Source organism: Crocodylus siamensis, chromosome 9 (assembly GCF_052110815.1).
Source record: "Crocodylus siamensis isolate JL-2025a chromosome 9, ASM5211081v1, whole genome shotgun sequence".
In the NCBI taxonomy this organism is placed as follows: domain Eukaryota; kingdom Metazoa; phylum Chordata; order Crocodylia; family Crocodylidae; genus Crocodylus; species Crocodylus siamensis.
This window is the reverse complement of record NC_143403.1, coordinates 59,833,674-59,850,051: the sequence shown is the minus strand read 5'-3', so window position 1 is coordinate 59,850,051 and position 16,378 is coordinate 59,833,674. Positions and strand designations below refer to the sequence as shown.

Sequence of the window (16,378 nt, the reverse complement as noted above, 5' to 3'; positions counted from 1 at the left end):
AATCATAAAGTGTAAAGGATTGAATTGGTTATGGGGCTAGAAATACTTTTATCCCACGAAGAAGGCTCTTTCAGTTTGTTGAAGGCACATTGACTTGGCAGTATAAGGAAACATACATTGCTTTGGTCAATGGTGTACCTCTTTATGGGCACAGTAGGGAACTTTGTTGTTCAGGGATGTCAGTCTGATGTCTTACCTGAGTGTTCAATTCACTTGCAAATTCCTCCTAAAATAGTAGCAGGCAACCATTGATCCTCTGGATCACGGTGTACACTTAAGAGGTCTAGTGAGGTGCCTAGTGAATCTGTTTGTGACCTGATAAGCCCAATTCAAGAGCGACACAGTTTGTTACAAGTTTCACATATCCAGATGTTGTCTAAGTTGGAATCCAAGGTTACAACATACTGCTTTCTTTTTTCTTGCTTTGCTTCCATCCTTGAGATCAAAGCCACTTCTTATTGAGCTGCACCCAGTGACAGATGTTCCCTCCAGATCAGATAGGATTCTGCACACTCCTCCCAGCTTCCTATGTTGATGTTGAACAACTTCATATCATTTTTTGCATGCGTTTGGTACGTGTGGTACCGCCAAAGTGGGTGACCCAACTTTCTAGAGCCATCTTGAATCTTGCTATACAAAATATTCTTGGGGGTGTGGTCTTCTCTCTTTCTCCTGATATGGCCAATCCATCACAACCTCCTCTTCTTGATAGTGATTTCTAAGCATGTCAGTCCTGCGTGTTCCAGTACCTTTGTGTTTAGGTATTCTGTCTTCCCGCTTTATTTTCAGGACCTTACACAGGCTGATCATATTTGAAGATGTTCCGCCTCATGATATGTCTAGTACATGTATTTCCATGTTTCTGAACCATGAAGGAGGGATGACAGCACACAAATCTCTTATTTGTATCTTCACCTTCGGTGATAGTTTGCTGTTATTCCACGCATGTTTATGTAATACAGTAAAATCTCTGTTACCCAGTACTTCACCAACCAGACGGAGTACCTCATTAACTGGAAAGAAGCAGTGTTGCACACAGTGCCACACCGCCTTGCCTCCTGCTGCCCTGCTGAAAGCAGCAAGACACGTGCAGTGCTGTGCCACTTTGCTGCCTGCTGCACTGCTGAAAGTGGTGGGATGCACACGGTGCCATGCTGCACTGACGTGGTCTGCTGTGCTGCTCTGAGGGTACTTGCGCAGGGTATCTGAGTGTGCACGCCCCTCCCCCCTGCTGCAGCAGCCTGCGACCGGCTACCCTGGCCTTTTCGGTGGCTGACTACTATGGCATCCAGTATGCTTTTTATTGCATCAAAAAGCAAAGATGAAAAGCAGAAAACAGTTGTGTTGACATTAACGCAGAAAATAGACATTTGTAGAAGTCTAGAAGGTAAGAACGAACCATAATGTTCTGATGAAAGAGTTCAGTGTTGGATTGTCAATGATATATGATATCAAAGCTCAAAAGGAATAATTACTCAAATTTATCTCTAGTTCTGAGACAAGTAAAGCTGTTGAAAAATGGTGTACAATAAGCCTAAATTAGAGCAGCTTGATAGTGTTTGATATGAATGGTTTTCATTAAAATGATCAAGGTGTGCCCCCATCTCTGGCCCAATGTTCATTGAAAAGGTGAAAGATTTCTACAAGCAAATGGATTTGGCTGAACCCTGCACATTTTTGGCTGGATGGCTTATGCATTTTAAACTTTATCATGGCATTAGAAGGCTAGATGTATCTGGTAAAATAAAATTGGCTGACCATGAAGCTGCTGAAAAATATTGTGGATTTTTTAAAGAAATTAGTTGCCAAGCATGGTCTATCCCCTGACCAAATCTACAATGCAGATGAAACTGGCCTATTTTGGCGATGTTTGCAGAATTCTATCCTTGCTGATGCAGGTGAATCGAGTGCTGCTGGTTTCAAGCAGAGTGAAGACTGAATAACTGTGCTTACATGTGCTAATGCAGGAGGCACACAAAGTGAAGCTCTTGGTGGTTGGAAAATGTAATCGTCCTAGAGCTTTTAAGGGTATTAGACATTTACCTGTTGTTTGCAAAGCCCAAAGTAATGCATGGATGGACAAAGAAAAAATTTATGACTGGTTTCATCATGTTTTTGTACCCTCAGTGAAAGAACATTTTAGAAAAAATGGAAAACCTGAAGATAGTAAAAGTATTCTGTTGTTAGACAGTTGTCAAGCTCACCCTCCTGAATGTGAGGTAGTGTCAGGTAATAGTTTTACCATCTTCCTGCCTCCTGATGTGACCTCACTAATTCAACCAATGGACCAGGTCATTATCCAGAATATGAAGTGTTATTACAGAAGAGATTTTCTGAGGCAGTTAATGAATCAGGAAGGCACTATCCAGAACTTTCAATGTCTTTATAAGATAAAAGATACGATTTTTAATGTGCCTTGTGCCTGGAATTCTGTAAAAAGTAAAACATTAAGGAGGGCTTGGAGAAAGTTGTGGCCACGTGTTATGTTTGCAGGAGGGTCTTCTGATGAAGAAGACTTTGAAGGTCTTAATGTGAGACATAAAAAAAATACAATAGCTCAAATTCTTGAAGTGGTGAAGGATGCTCCTTCTACAAACCCAGTCAACAAACTCAAAGAAAGTGAGATAGAAGAGTGGGTTGAAGCTGACAAAGAAGTTGAACATGTTTTTAGTGATGCAGAAATAATAGTGTTGTGAATCCTGAAAAGTGTAAGGCCACTGAAAAAGATTCTGAAGAAGAAGATTGTGGTGGAGAGGAAAAATGCCCTGGGCTAGTACTGCTTCATATATTGACAACTTCATTAAATTTGCTGAAAGGTGGAGTTATTTTGCACGGGAGGTTATGCAGTTGCACATTATTCACAAAAAAGGCAGGCAGCAAGTAGGCAAGCTGATATCAGCGATTTCTTAAAAAAAAGCTTCCAGGGCTTGTCATAAAGCCAGTACAGAATCATCCCCATCCCCATCACCATCACCTACATCTACAATTGATGTTGATGTCTTTGAGGCACTGCAGGATCCCCAAGTGCCTCTTGAATCTCTAAAGAGGCAATAAATTATGTACAGTACAGTAGTGTAAATAGTTTTAGTTATAAGTTACATCGCTGTCTCAGGATTATTCTTCACTCCAGTGCTGCTTTACTACTACTTGATTGGTGAGTACCTGTGCACTATTTTATTCTTTATACAGTATGTTATACTGTAATGTATTGTATACTAGTTCTTTGAAAATCTGTACTACAAGTATGGCACTATATAACGCTCAAGTAACCGGAATTTTTAGATAACTGGCACCCCCCATTCCGCATTCATACTGGATAACAGAGATTTTACTGTAGCCTGAAATTCTTAGCTGCTTTTCCAATTCTGCTAGTCAATCCAGCCTGAAGGTCCAGATTCCTGCTGATTGTAGAACCCAAGTAGCAAAAACTGTCAACGATGCCAAGAGATTTTTCAGGGAAGATTCACTGTGGGCAACCAAGGTTACATCATTTGCAAACAGGAAATTTCTCAGAACCAGCTCTTTCACTTGGGTTTTTTCTCTAAACCTTGTGATGTTGAACAAGTCTTCATTTAGTCTGGTTCACAGATAAATGCCAACATTGGTGTCTTTGAGTGCACAAAGAAGCAGAAATGAAAAGTAGATGTTAAAAAGCCTAAGGGCTAAGACACATCCCTGTTTCACCCTGTTCTTGACATTGGAGGCATTTGATTCTTTGTTTTCATACACTATAGTTGCCTTTATACCTTGATTTAATGAGCACATGATGTTCAAGAGTTTGGGGAACAACCCAGTTTCCTCAGAACAGTAAAAATGCCCTGTTGACTGTATCAAAGGCCTTCATCAGACCAATCAAGGCTATATGTACAGTAGTATTTATTTTTCTCTACACTTCTTTTGCAGTTGCTTGACCAAAAATATCATATCAATGATAGAGTGTCCTGTGCAAAAACTGCATTGACTTTCAGAACAGATTCTTTCACCTAGGGGTTGCAGCCTAGGAGGCATGATGCAAGTGACAATTTTTTCAACAGTGTTCAACAGGGAGATACCTCTTTAGTTGTCACAGTTGCTTCTATCCCCTTTGTTTTTATATAATAGTAGAAAGTGAGCATTTTTAAAACTTGCTGTAGTACTTTCTTTTTCCAACAGAGCAGTATAACTTCATGAAGCTTTGGAAATAATTCATTGTTGGCACATCTGTAGATTTCAGCAGGCAAGCAGTCATTGCTGAATACCTTGTTCCCAGGAATCGATTAATGGCTTTCTCCGAATCTTTTAATATAAGCCTATTGTCCAAATCCATCTTAACTTCAAACTGGTAATCCTCTGAGCTCCTCATGTTTGATTTTAGTTTCACTAGAGTATATCATTCCATGGTGTTCAATCCAATGCTCAGGTTGTTTTTGTTCATCAGTAATGACATTTCCATTTAAGTCTTTAAGCAGAGCTGTTTTCTTCATGACTGGACCAATTACTCATTTGATGCTTTCGTACATCCCATGGCTATCAGCTGCTTTCTGAATATCATCACAGTTTCAGCCAAAAATCTTGGGCATACCTCTTGGACTCCTTTTGCATTTTTCTTCATGCCTTTCCCAGATTTTTCTAGGGTGATGGTGTTGGTAGATCAGCTAGTGCTGTCCTTTTCTTCTCAACCAGTAGTGGAAGGGTTTCAGAGCACTCTTCAAACCAGTCTGCATTTTTCTTGCATTTTTTTGCCAAATGCTGTTATAGTAGCATTGTATATGTTAGTTTTTAGCTTTCCCAAGCCTCACTGGCTGAGCTGTTAGGTAAACTTGCTTTCACAACTTCTTCATTGACTAGCCTACATTTTTCTGTCTTTAGTTTGGCTGATATCTATAGACACATCTACACATGCACTTTAATATGCATTAGCCTATTTTAATGCACAGTAAAGCCTCACAAAAAACCCTGGGGCATTTGCACATGTTTGTGATGCTGCACTGGGTGCTTTTAAAAGAGCCTGGCGCAGCGGGACATGCATTTGTATAAATGGCAAAATACCTATCAGTGCTGAAAAAATGGCAGCAGCACATTTTGAACTAAAATGCATCAAAGGTGTTTTAGTTCAAAAGTGCACCACCGCCATTTTCTCAGCGTTGATGTGCTTTTTGCCATTTATAGAAATGCATGCGACCTCACCACTGGGCATGTCAACTCACATGTGGAGCAGACTTGATTAATTGAGTCTGCTCTGACACAACAGATCTCTGGTGCATCAGAGCAGACAAATGTATGTGTATAAATGCCCATGTTCATTAAAATAGGCTAATGCACATTGAAGCATCACTAAAAACCATGCTCTTTAGTTAATGTGCATTAAGATAAGCTAATGCACATTTTCCTAGTACTTCACAATGGAGGTACTAAATTTAATGCACGCTAACTAAAGTGTGTTAATGCACATGTAGACACGCCCATTATCTGAGGGCGACTGGTAGTTTTGCTGTGATGGATCTTTTTGACAGTGATTCTGACTTTGACCATGCCTTAGTCAGCGTCACGGTCAACACTGTGATAAGATCTTGTATGCAGGATTTCTTTCAGGTGGTTATGCCTTGTCAGTACTACACGTAATTGGTGCCAGTGCCCTGATCTTGGATGTTTCCATGAGGTCTGTCTTGTGATTTTTTCCCAGCGAAGTAGGTGTTGGTAATGCATAGCTTTTGGCTTGCACAAAACAATAACATTTGCTGGCTGTTTTCTTTCATATTACCAATTCTGTGTTTGTCCAGAATACCAGACTAATTCTTCTCTTGTATTGAAGTCACCAAGTATTATAATGGTGGTCTCATTTCTGTGAGTCTTCTCCATTTCTTCAAGTTGTTGATAGAAAACATTCTTGTTTTTGTTGCTAGCTTGACACTAAACAATGTGATAAAGCTGTTCTGTGTATGCACTGTGAACATCATGAGTCAAATAGATACAGTAGTGAGGCTTTCACAGAAAGATAGTAAGCTGTTTCTAGTAGCAAAGCCTACTGCCTTCTCTCTCCTTTCTCTTGCTGGTTTCCCATGCCAGAATATGGTGGAATTATTCTCTTGGACAGAACCTGAGAGCTGAGTTCCTGATAATGCAACAGTGTCATTTCTGAGTTTAAGCAATCCATAGTTTAGAAGTGTTGTTCTCCGTAAGTCTGAGTCCAAATTAAAACCAGGGATCAGAGTCCGAACACGCCAGCATATGAGCCGCTTTATCATTTTGGCTAGTAAAGATCACACCAAGATCTTCAGTGCATATGCCTAGGCAAGAGTTAAATAAATCACTACTTATGATGCATTTTGTTTTGGGTTTTTTTCTTCTTATTCAGAAATTCAATCCAAAAATCTTCAAAAAGAAACAAAAGAATGGGAGCTCCACCAAGTCAAGCTGTCCCTACTGCTGCTGTGCTGTTGGCAGCAAGGATCGGTCTCTCTCTGTCTGGGTATGTTTCTTTGTTGCTTTCTGTGACTAATGCAATCAGTTAAACAGCTCAGGGACTAAATGCAAAGATCAGGTTTGCAGAATTAGGGTCTTTTATTTAGATATACATTTTGGTTGTTCATTTTGCCTGGTAGCAGAGGATTATAGGGAGAAGCTGGACTGCTAAAAGCTGCATTGGCTATTCACCGCTAAGCCAAATAGAAAATGAGGGATTAGGAGAATTTGCAAATTGTACTGTTAGACGAGGTCTGCAAGGGGAGAAGTATCTCATGGCCCAGACCACGCTCATACTCATTCTAGCAAACATAGTCCAGAGCTGAACACTGAATTGGCTTTCTGGCTTTCCACTTCACATGAACTTTTAAAGAGAAATAGTCCCTACCTTTAATTCCATTTTCAACCCAGCCATCCTCTTCACCATAGGAACCTTTATTTATGTTGATCAACTTGACATTAAAATGCAAGATTGACTGTTTTCTTTTTGGGAATAATTACAAAGTTAGTTCCCATTTGCTTGTTGATCAGCTTTCTATACTTATTATATCCATAGTTGGAATTGAGGGCACATTATGCTGAACCATGTTCTTTCTGCTATGTTGCTAACTTGCAACATCCTTATCTCAGTGGAATTTCTTTTAATGTGGTGGGCAGTGTGTGCATAAATGTAATAATATAGATGGATAGCTTGTTCCAAAGATTCAATCTCTGTTTCAAAAAGCAGGTTTTGAGTGTCATGAAAGCTTTTGGAGGTAATTGTTTTGCTTATAGAGAAATGACTGATTTTTTGATGCAGTCATATATCATCAAACAAACAGCATTCCTGGCCAGAGGATATGGTGGTAAATACTGTTAGATCTTGGAAGAGGATGGACTTATGTAGGTTGTGCACAGCACTTCTAAATTTCTGTGTTTTAATTTTTTTTTAAGCTTACATGTCTGAAACGGCCCTTAGTTGTCATACATGAACTGTTTGACAAGTCGATCATGGACATCTCATGGTAAGATGTTTTTTATTATTGCACAAAATCTAAAATGTTATTGTATATTTCTGTGCAGTTGTTCACTAGAAGGTCTTTATTTTAAAATGATACAGTGCCATATGCTTTGAGCATTATTTAAGTACTGTATCAATAACTGAGGCTTTTAATTATGCTATAATAGCTCTGATAACTCCGTTAGTTTTGCCTCAGCTCTAACATTACGTTTTCTCAATAGGCCTTTATTATCTCTGTGTAGCACATTCTCATCTCTTATGAAGATTTTAAATACCATATTTTCTCACATGTATTCCATACCTCTTGCCCCAAAACCAACCAGGGAAGATCGCGGTATGTATTATAGATCAGGAAAGGGGTTCCCCACAAATGTAGACATTTTGTGGCAGGGGGTGGGCAGGGGGGTGTCCCTGGAGCAGTGACAGCATTAATTGCTGTTGCTGTAGGAGCCATGGCACTTAACGCTGCCATCACTCTGCTCCTACATGCCAGATGAGACCGCATGATGTGCGGTCTCCAGTCCATACTCCAGGATAAAATCTCTTCCTTTTATGGGGCCTTTCAAAAAGACGGTGTATTTAGTATTCATGGGTATAGTAAATGTGAAAAAATATAGTAATTTCCCTCCTATGTATTTAGGGGAGTATTTGTTTTCATCGGGGAAGGGCATAATGCATTTGTAAGTAGTTTGTAATAGTGAGAGCAGTGTTGTACTGAAGAAAGACATGTAGACTAAGCTCCTTCTTTTTCATTAATCTGTACAGAATATATAGTCTGTAATATAATGAATGTCATGTGTGTCCTGTCAGCTCATCCTCCCCCTCTTCCAAAAATTCATAGTGCTGTGTCTATAAAAGGTTCCCTTTTTCTTCAGCATAGAGTTCTTCAAGTGTTCCCACTCACTTGAGTGATCTAAGCTTCTTGGTGGTTTTTCATTCAGAAAAATGAAATAAATAATATATAACAATAATTATATTTCAATAAATATAATTCAATCAAAGGTATTTCTGTGGTCTTTAAGAAGGTAAAGTGTCCACTATGATCAAGAGCAGCAGAAGACTTTTTAAAATTATGTATTAGGCCTCAAGTAAAGAATAACAATTTTGTAAAGTAATAAAACACACTTTAACCACTCACTGCACAGAACATAGTAGCCTTCTGAGGACTTGTTTTCTCTCAGAAGGTATGGAGTCTAGGACAGGCTTCTCTGATGTCCTGTATTGTATGGGACAATATGATTTTTTTAGTTATCTTCAGAGTAGGTCTCATTCTTGCTATGCTGCAAGAGAACTGCAGTGACCACTGCTTCCTTCCTTCCTTCAGTGGTGGTAATACCACCGTTAGATAGAGCTCTCAGTAGCACATGATGCTGCATGGCATCAAAGCACTGGAGAAAGGAAAACAAGATCTTTGAGCTGCATGCATTAGCAGCTTCCATTGTGCTGCCCTGCACTATGTCATCCTGTCCATCTTGGGCTACTGTGGTGCTGCAGTTGAAGTGGGAAAGATTTTTTTTGTCTTCTGGTCTTAGTGCTCCCCCTCTTGCACATGCATCAGAAGGAAATGGTGGACATAAGCTGCACCATTCCTGAAGTGCAGGCAAGAAGAGGTAAAGCAGACGGGAGGTGGGAAGGGGGTTGGAGGACCAGGTCATAAGGGTGAGAGTGGCACGTGGCAGACTCTGCCTGGTGCCTTCGCTAAGGCTTCCTTTCCCTTTAACAATATCAAGTCTCAGGCATTCAATCCTCCAATTCTTTCTCATTGTTCCAGCATCCTCCTACAGGCCTTAAACTCTTCTCCCCATCCAAAAAAATTCTCCCTGTTTCTCTTTGACCCTGGTCAGCATACAGGAGCAGTTTGCTTCTAGCTGCCCCCATGCTGATCCCCTGACACTTAGAGGAGACGGAGAAAGGGTGGGTAAATATGGCCTGTGAGCCAAATTTGGCCTGCCAGACAATATAATCTGGCCTGTGGGTGGGTGCCCACCAATTCATTGCATTTGGCCTAGCCTGCAGTTGCCCGTGCTGTGCTCCACAGGGGTCAAGCCCCTCTGTTGCTGCTGCTGCCGGCAGTGGGGGCTGTGCATCGTTGGGAGGTGGGCGGCTATAGGCACACCACACCATACCAGCACATACACCTACACCTCCAGACACCCCCCCCCACACACATACCCTCCCTCACACAACTCATCCATGCCCTCCCCCTTACACATACTCCCCCACATCTCCCCCCCAATAACCCCACACCCACCCACCCACATTATACAAGAATAAGACTTTATTTTGAGCTGTTATGCAATCATCTCTGTATATACTACACAAAGACATATAAAGCAGGACAACAGTATTTTTTTAAATAAAATTAAAATATGTTATAGTAGATATTTGAGTTTTAGTATATGACGGGTTTTTTTTCTGGTTCCAAGATGGTAACTTCCCTCCCCAAAAAGGAGTACTTGCAGGGGTAAAGTGAGGGACATCTGATGGCAAAGGTCAGCGGTTAGGAATGAGACTTTTAGTCCCAAGGTGGTGACCAGGTGGCGGGGCACCTATCAAGGGGTAGGGCTACCCTTGTGACCCTTTATAGCTCGCCAAAACTCATTAAGTGGCCCTCCAGCAAAAATAGTTATCTACCCATGAGATAGAGGAAAGGGCCTAACTGAAAGGATGGGGAAGCAGGCAAGGAGGATCTGTGGTAACTAGCAGATATTCCCCTCTAGAACCTGGAGCTGCAGCAACCCACCTCTCAGCAGTATCTCTGAAACCCACTGGCAAACTGCGTCACCTCGCTCTAGGGCAGTGGTCTCCATCCTTTTTAAGTAGGAGATCACCTTTGGCATTTAAAAGCAACCCAAGCTTTACCATGCGCTGCTGCTACTTCCCAGCCCCCCAGCAGGTAAGTCTGTGGGGAGTGGGGGTCGCAGATTGAGGCAGAGGGAGGAAAAGTTATTTGGGGTGCGCCTCCCCAAAAGGTAAGTCACACCCAGCCAGGGCCCCACTCAAGTTACCCCTGCTCTTGCCTCTGTGGCACTGTCCCTCACCGTGGGGGCCTCGATCTAGCCCCCGCCCCTTCCCTCCCTCATGGACTGACTGCTGGGTTCGGGCGTGCACGTACATGTACATGTACATGGACACGTCAGCCCCTACCCCAGTCTCGGATCGACTCCAAGAGGCTCCGAGATCTACTGCAAGAGGCTCAAAGATCTACAAGCGGATCAAGATCCACTTGTTGGTGACTACTGCTTGAAGGACTGGCCCACGTACAGGATAAGAGGCTGTCTACTACCTCCTTCTCCTTTGCCTCATGTGACAGGATGATTCTATGAATCTCAAGGTTCAATCCCACCGATGACTCAGGCTTGGGGTTTTCTCAGTTTCTTTTTATTAAATCTAAAAAATTACATTAAAAAGCTTGTGCAGTGTAGAACGTCACAGTTGGGTGAATCTCACCACAGTAAGAGATGCCAGAATTGAGGCTGTCCATGAAACTTGGTTTCAGTTCTCTTGTGTTTGATGGTCTTAATTACATGATCACATGCTTTTTTTCTACAAGGCCTCTGCCTCATTTTCTGCAGAGGATCAGTGGTTTCTCATAATGGATCAGAGTTGCCTAGTGAATGAGGATGATGTCTGTAGACCCATATTTCATTTATTGCAGGAATTGAAAAGCAAGGGATTCAGAAGTAGAGGATTGTTTTAGGATTAAAACAGTGGACCTTACTGCCCAGTGGACTCTATGCTGGCTGAGTTACTTGCACACATTTCACAGATGGCTACCGTGTTCTTCACTTGCTGAGGAGCTTGGCTTGCAGAGGTTGTGAGGGTGCAAAGATGCAGTGTCTGGCAGTGGAAGATGTACTTTGAAAAGCGGGGCATGTCTATGCTGGCTGTAGACTGCTGTAGGGAGTACTGCAGTGACATGTTGCACGCATGTCTGCTGCACCGCAGAATGAACGTAATGTAGCTGTCTTAGAGCTGTGCTGGGCATGTGCCAGTCAGCGTGCCCAAAATAAGGATCTTACTGGCATGTGCTCTAAGGCAGCTATGTTATACTTGTTCCAGGGTGTAGCATGTGTGGAATGGGCATGCCAAGCTTCATTGATGCAATCCTTAGCCCAGTGCTGTAATGAAGAGAAGTCATAAAGTGCTATAAAAATGCACCCAGGATTAATGGACATCCTTCGCAAAAAAAAAAAGAAAAAAGCAGTCTAGAAAATTTGACATATAAGGAGATGTTGGAAGATTTGAGGTTATCTGGTCTGAAAAAGAGAAGATTGAAGGGTAATTTGATAACAGTCGTCAAATGCAAAACAAGTTGTTCATAAAGATCAATTCTTCTCTCTGTCCACAGGGACAGGACAAGAAGCAAGGGTCTTAAGTTGCAACAAGGGACATCTAACTTTGAAGTTAGTAAAGACTTTCTAGTCATGAGGGTGGTTAAACACTGGATTAAATTACTAAAAAAGGTGGTGGAACTTCCTTCATTGGCAGTTAAATAGAGGTTGGACAAAACACTTGGCTGGGATGGCTTATATGGGAATGATTCTGCTATTCTTCCAGTCCTATTTTTCTGTTGTTCTAATTTTAGCCTTAAATACAGTATCGTCTACAATTTGGAAATAATATGAAGTGACATCATCACATGTGTTGTGAAGATACATTCACTACTGTTTGGGAATTACTCAGATGTTACAGCGATGGACATCATAAAATGAGGCAGAGTAGTAATTCTGCATTCTGAGTGGGATCTGAATGCCAAGCAGGCAGTCAGATCAGGGATATGTTAACTAATGAGGGTAGAAAGAAATGCCATATGTGAGGGTCTCAGACAGTAAGTACCATCTACTCCATGCATGGAATGAGATGGGTCCTGTGGCAGAAAAATAGTATGAGACCATGTAATTAAAGCCTGGTATTATAATGCATACATGTGAGAAGGGGCCAAATAAAGGTTTCCCTGGCCATCTTCAATCCAACACTGCCTTGATAATGTTACATTTTTGTTACGCAATATATTTTATAGCTTGCAGTCCTGTAGAGTTCTGGTTTCTGTATGCCTCATCTATAGATCTCACTGTCAAATTCAGTCATGTTTCCTGTAGTATCTTGCACCAAAGGTCTTCAAAACATTTTACATGCTATTAATGACTGAAGGCCAATATGAGCAAAGGGGTAGAATATAGAAGAGAGTGCCCTGTTGTTCTTGTTGTACTATGAAGGCTTTGTGTAGTTTCACTTCCTCTTGGTGGTTTGTTTGGATTTTTCATCTGCAAGTTGCACATTTTTTTGTGACCTAAAATCATTGGAAATAATAGGTAGCTAATATTTTTGACTGTGCACTCAAGTGTTCTCATGAGTGCTATTTGAAAAAAACACTATAAAAGATGAGTAGGTAGCTTGTTACTTTATATCCTGTTTGGAGAGTCAAATTTGCTTGGCTAAATTTTCTGTAATACAGACCATTTCCAGAAATGCTATTTCAGTTTTGTTTGAAATCTGACTGACTAGGTCCAAGGATACCTGATATTCTGTCCACTTGGCGGCTGCTTAGGTTAACCAAGTAATCCACTGTTTGGGGCAGTTCCACTGTGTAGGACACTGCAGATGCTGCAGTGAGGGTAAAGAAACCTTTCTCTTTCCCTTTCCCTTTCTCTACAACAGTATTTTGAATTGTTTGCACTTGGACAGACTTGGCTTGGGACATGTTGTCAGTGTTCTGCCTGTCATGCCTCTCATTTTGCTCATATACTGCTGTGAACTGCGAGAGGGAAAATTGCACTGAAGTACTGGGAAGGCAGGGAAAAGGCTTGCATACATACTAAGTTTTAGTTGGAAGACTATTGCCCCGTAAGGGCTGCAATGTTTTACGTTTGTATATTTTTACCAATTTCATGTTCTATAGTAACTGTTAAATCTACTAGAAAAGTTATGGTATGGAGAATTACTGTGTATCAAAGCAATCTGCTCCTACCTGCAGTATATTTAAAAAAGAGAAACATACTCATCTGGATTTCTTTTATTGCTGATGCCCCATGGAGTGATGGCATTGCAGTAGAAAAGAGATGTTTGGCTATTGTTTAGCTTGCATACTACATCCTTTCCCCCTATCCTTCATTGTCTTGTTTAGTTAGATTGTAAATTCTTTGGGTGGGACTGTGTGCTACTCTGTGTTGCATAATGGAGCCTCATTTTTGGTTGGCTCCAAATCACAACTACAATATAGCATTTCTAAAACCTAAGAGTATGTTTTTCAGTTGTCTAAATGCTAAATGCTCCCCCCTGCTCAGTTAGTGGGCATATTTAGCACATGGTTTCTGATGCAAATGGACTTGTGCCCTTTCCTTGTGGTTGTGCTTTTAATATTTCACTTGAAATTTGTCTACTTTTATTCTTGGTGTTTGGTTTTCCATAGTCCTGGTTGCTGATGTGGGTGGGCACATTGTTCTAAAGCACTTGCTTGTATATCATTCTATTTTACAACAGATCCTGTGTTGTAACAGAATCCCTTGACTACTCCTTGTTTCCCACTTCTTTGCTTACTTGAATATTTGTGCTGATAAATCTTATATGAAGTTTTTGCTTGGTTTTTTTTTTTGTTTTGTTTTTAAACTGCAAAGCTTCTCTAGATTGTCTAAATGCAGTCCTATTAGGTTGGTAAAAAGCACTGGTTCAAAACAAGAGTCTTTACTGTATTGTTTTGCAGGACTTTAAATGGACTTGGCATCTTGGTGTGTTCTATGGATGGATCAGTGGCATTTTTGGACTTTTCCCAGGACGAACTTGGTGATCCCCTCAGTGAGGAGGAGAAGGTACTGGGAACTCTCAGAATAAATGTGATTGTACGTTCTGTATTAAGATCATAGGCTAAAGACTACTCAGAGAACTTCATAGTGAGACTTATTTTCATTTTAGAAAAATGTGGTCCTGTCTACTTTCCAAAGCCAGAGAGAGCTTTTACTTTAAAAAAGAAAAAAAAAAGTCATCAATTTAAACCAATCTGTGGTATTAAATATCCTTTCCAGGGTAGAAACTGTTTGGAAAACATTCATCTGCTTACGTTGCATTATATTGTTGAAACTTTTATGATGGCCTGGCTTCAAAATTATTGTTTTAAAATTATTTTGGGGGCTTTGTATGCAAGTCTTTTTGTACTTGCTTTGCTATCAGCTTGTTTTTCACTCGCATTGCAGCTAGCAATTGTAGCTTTGCTTTGCATTAGATGTTATCTGGAAGCATAAACAAAATGATGGGAAATAAACTCTTTGGATGGTATGTAAATAATACTGAAAGTGCATATGGTATATTGATCCTAATAGATTTGTGTGATGCCTTTATAACACAATTGCTGATATACTGGTAACAGCTGTAATCAGGTTTTCTTATATTTGCATTTTTAACACCTACAGAGCAACATTCATCAGTCTACCTATGGTAAAAGCTTGGCGATAATGACAGAGGCTCAATTGTCCACTACCATTATTGAAAATCCAGAGATGCTGAAGTATCAGCAGAGACAGCAACAGCAGCAGATGGAGCAGAAGAACTCAGCAATAAGGGATGCCACGGGGGCTGCAACGGCAGCTCCCAAAGTAGCAAGCATGGTTAATGGGGAGAGTTTGGAAGACATTAGAAAGGTAGGCCCTCTTGGATGGTGACTTGACAGCATCACGTACAAAGCTAATACCTATCAAACAGTCTGTACAGGAGCAAACTGTGGTGTCCTACTTGTGGTGAACAGCACCTTAGTCCACAAGTAGCTCATTTAAGGTTAATGGGACCATTTGTGGTGTTCTAATGCTTTTAAACTGGAGTAAAGCTATGCAAATTTGATCTGTAAATATTCTTGTAATATATTTATGTACATTTATGTATGAGCTTCACAGTGTACAGAAAAGGAAATCAATTAAAGATACTAGTTGTAAAGCAGGGTTTTGTAGCTTGATTTTTATCATGCAGGAGATCGGATATCAAGAACAATCCCTAGATTCACTCCTGAACTTACAGGGTGACTCCTTATATTCAGCATGCATAGGTTAGAGTATATTTCAGAGCTGGCTGTGTAATATGGAAAATGGGTCGCATGGCTGGAAAACATTTTTCTAGAAAGGTGGATACAAATTAGAACATATAGTATTTAGAATTAACTATTTGTATTTATGATGGTGCCTATGAGCACGAATCAGAAAATAGGGCTCCATTGTGCTAGGTACTGTCTATCAGAAAAGCTATTCTTGTTCCTAAAAGCTTATAGACTGAAAACTCTGTTTATTTGTATTGACAGGAGATTGAGTAAAAGGTAATAGTTGGGAGTCTAAGTTCAGAAACATAATTAAAAAATAGTCCCTTCATAACTGAGAAACACGTTACATATGATGCATCTACTGTTGTGTCATTTGGAGGACACATTCTGATTGATTTGATTATTTTTATGTTCCCCAACAGAATCTCCTAAAGAAGCAAGTGGAAACACGGACGGCAGATGGCCGGAGAAGGATCACACCTCTCTGCATAGCTCAGCTGGACACTGGGTATGCTCTGAAGCTTTTTGTTTTTATTCTCTCTCCTCTACTTCCAGCTCCAAATGAAGTCAGGTCCTTCTTAATTACTTCGTATTTTAAAATTTCTTATCTTCAGAAAATTTTAATCCGCAGGGTGTTTAACTTGCTTTGCAACTATCACTTCATCTACCACCATGCAGCCTTTTCTTGGGTGGGAAGCAGCAGCTGTTCTTTGGAGACAATACTGCACATAAATTTAAAGAAAAATAAATTAAAATTATAACGCAGAATAATTTAGATGAGGAGACTGTAATAGTCTAAATCAAAATTTGGCTGATATCCAATGGTAAATAACTTTTCCATCATGGAAATCTGTATGGGATCTTGATTGACCATCAGTGCAGTTTTATGTCTCATCCAAAAAAGTTTTCCTTTCTAA

At 40.5% G+C, this 16,378-nt stretch overlaps 1 protein-coding gene across 1 annotated transcript in view; it reads left to right on the top strand.

Annotated features, from left to right (window-relative positions):
* HIRA (histone cell cycle regulator) overlaps positions 1 to 16,378 on the top strand; it is a 57,195-nt gene that overhangs the window by 22,974 nt on the left and 17,843 nt on the right. Inside the window, exons 9-13 of the mRNA XM_090062257.1 lie at positions 6,335 to 6,448; positions 7,375 to 7,445; positions 14,145 to 14,250; positions 14,848 to 15,075; positions 15,884 to 15,969. Coding sequence (XP_089918383.1) covers positions 6,335 to 6,448; positions 7,375 to 7,445; positions 14,145 to 14,250; positions 14,848 to 15,075; positions 15,884 to 15,969 — 605 coding nt within the window. The remainder of the gene's footprint in view (positions 1 to 6,334; positions 6,449 to 7,374; positions 7,446 to 14,144; positions 14,251 to 14,847; positions 15,076 to 15,883; positions 15,970 to 16,378) is intronic.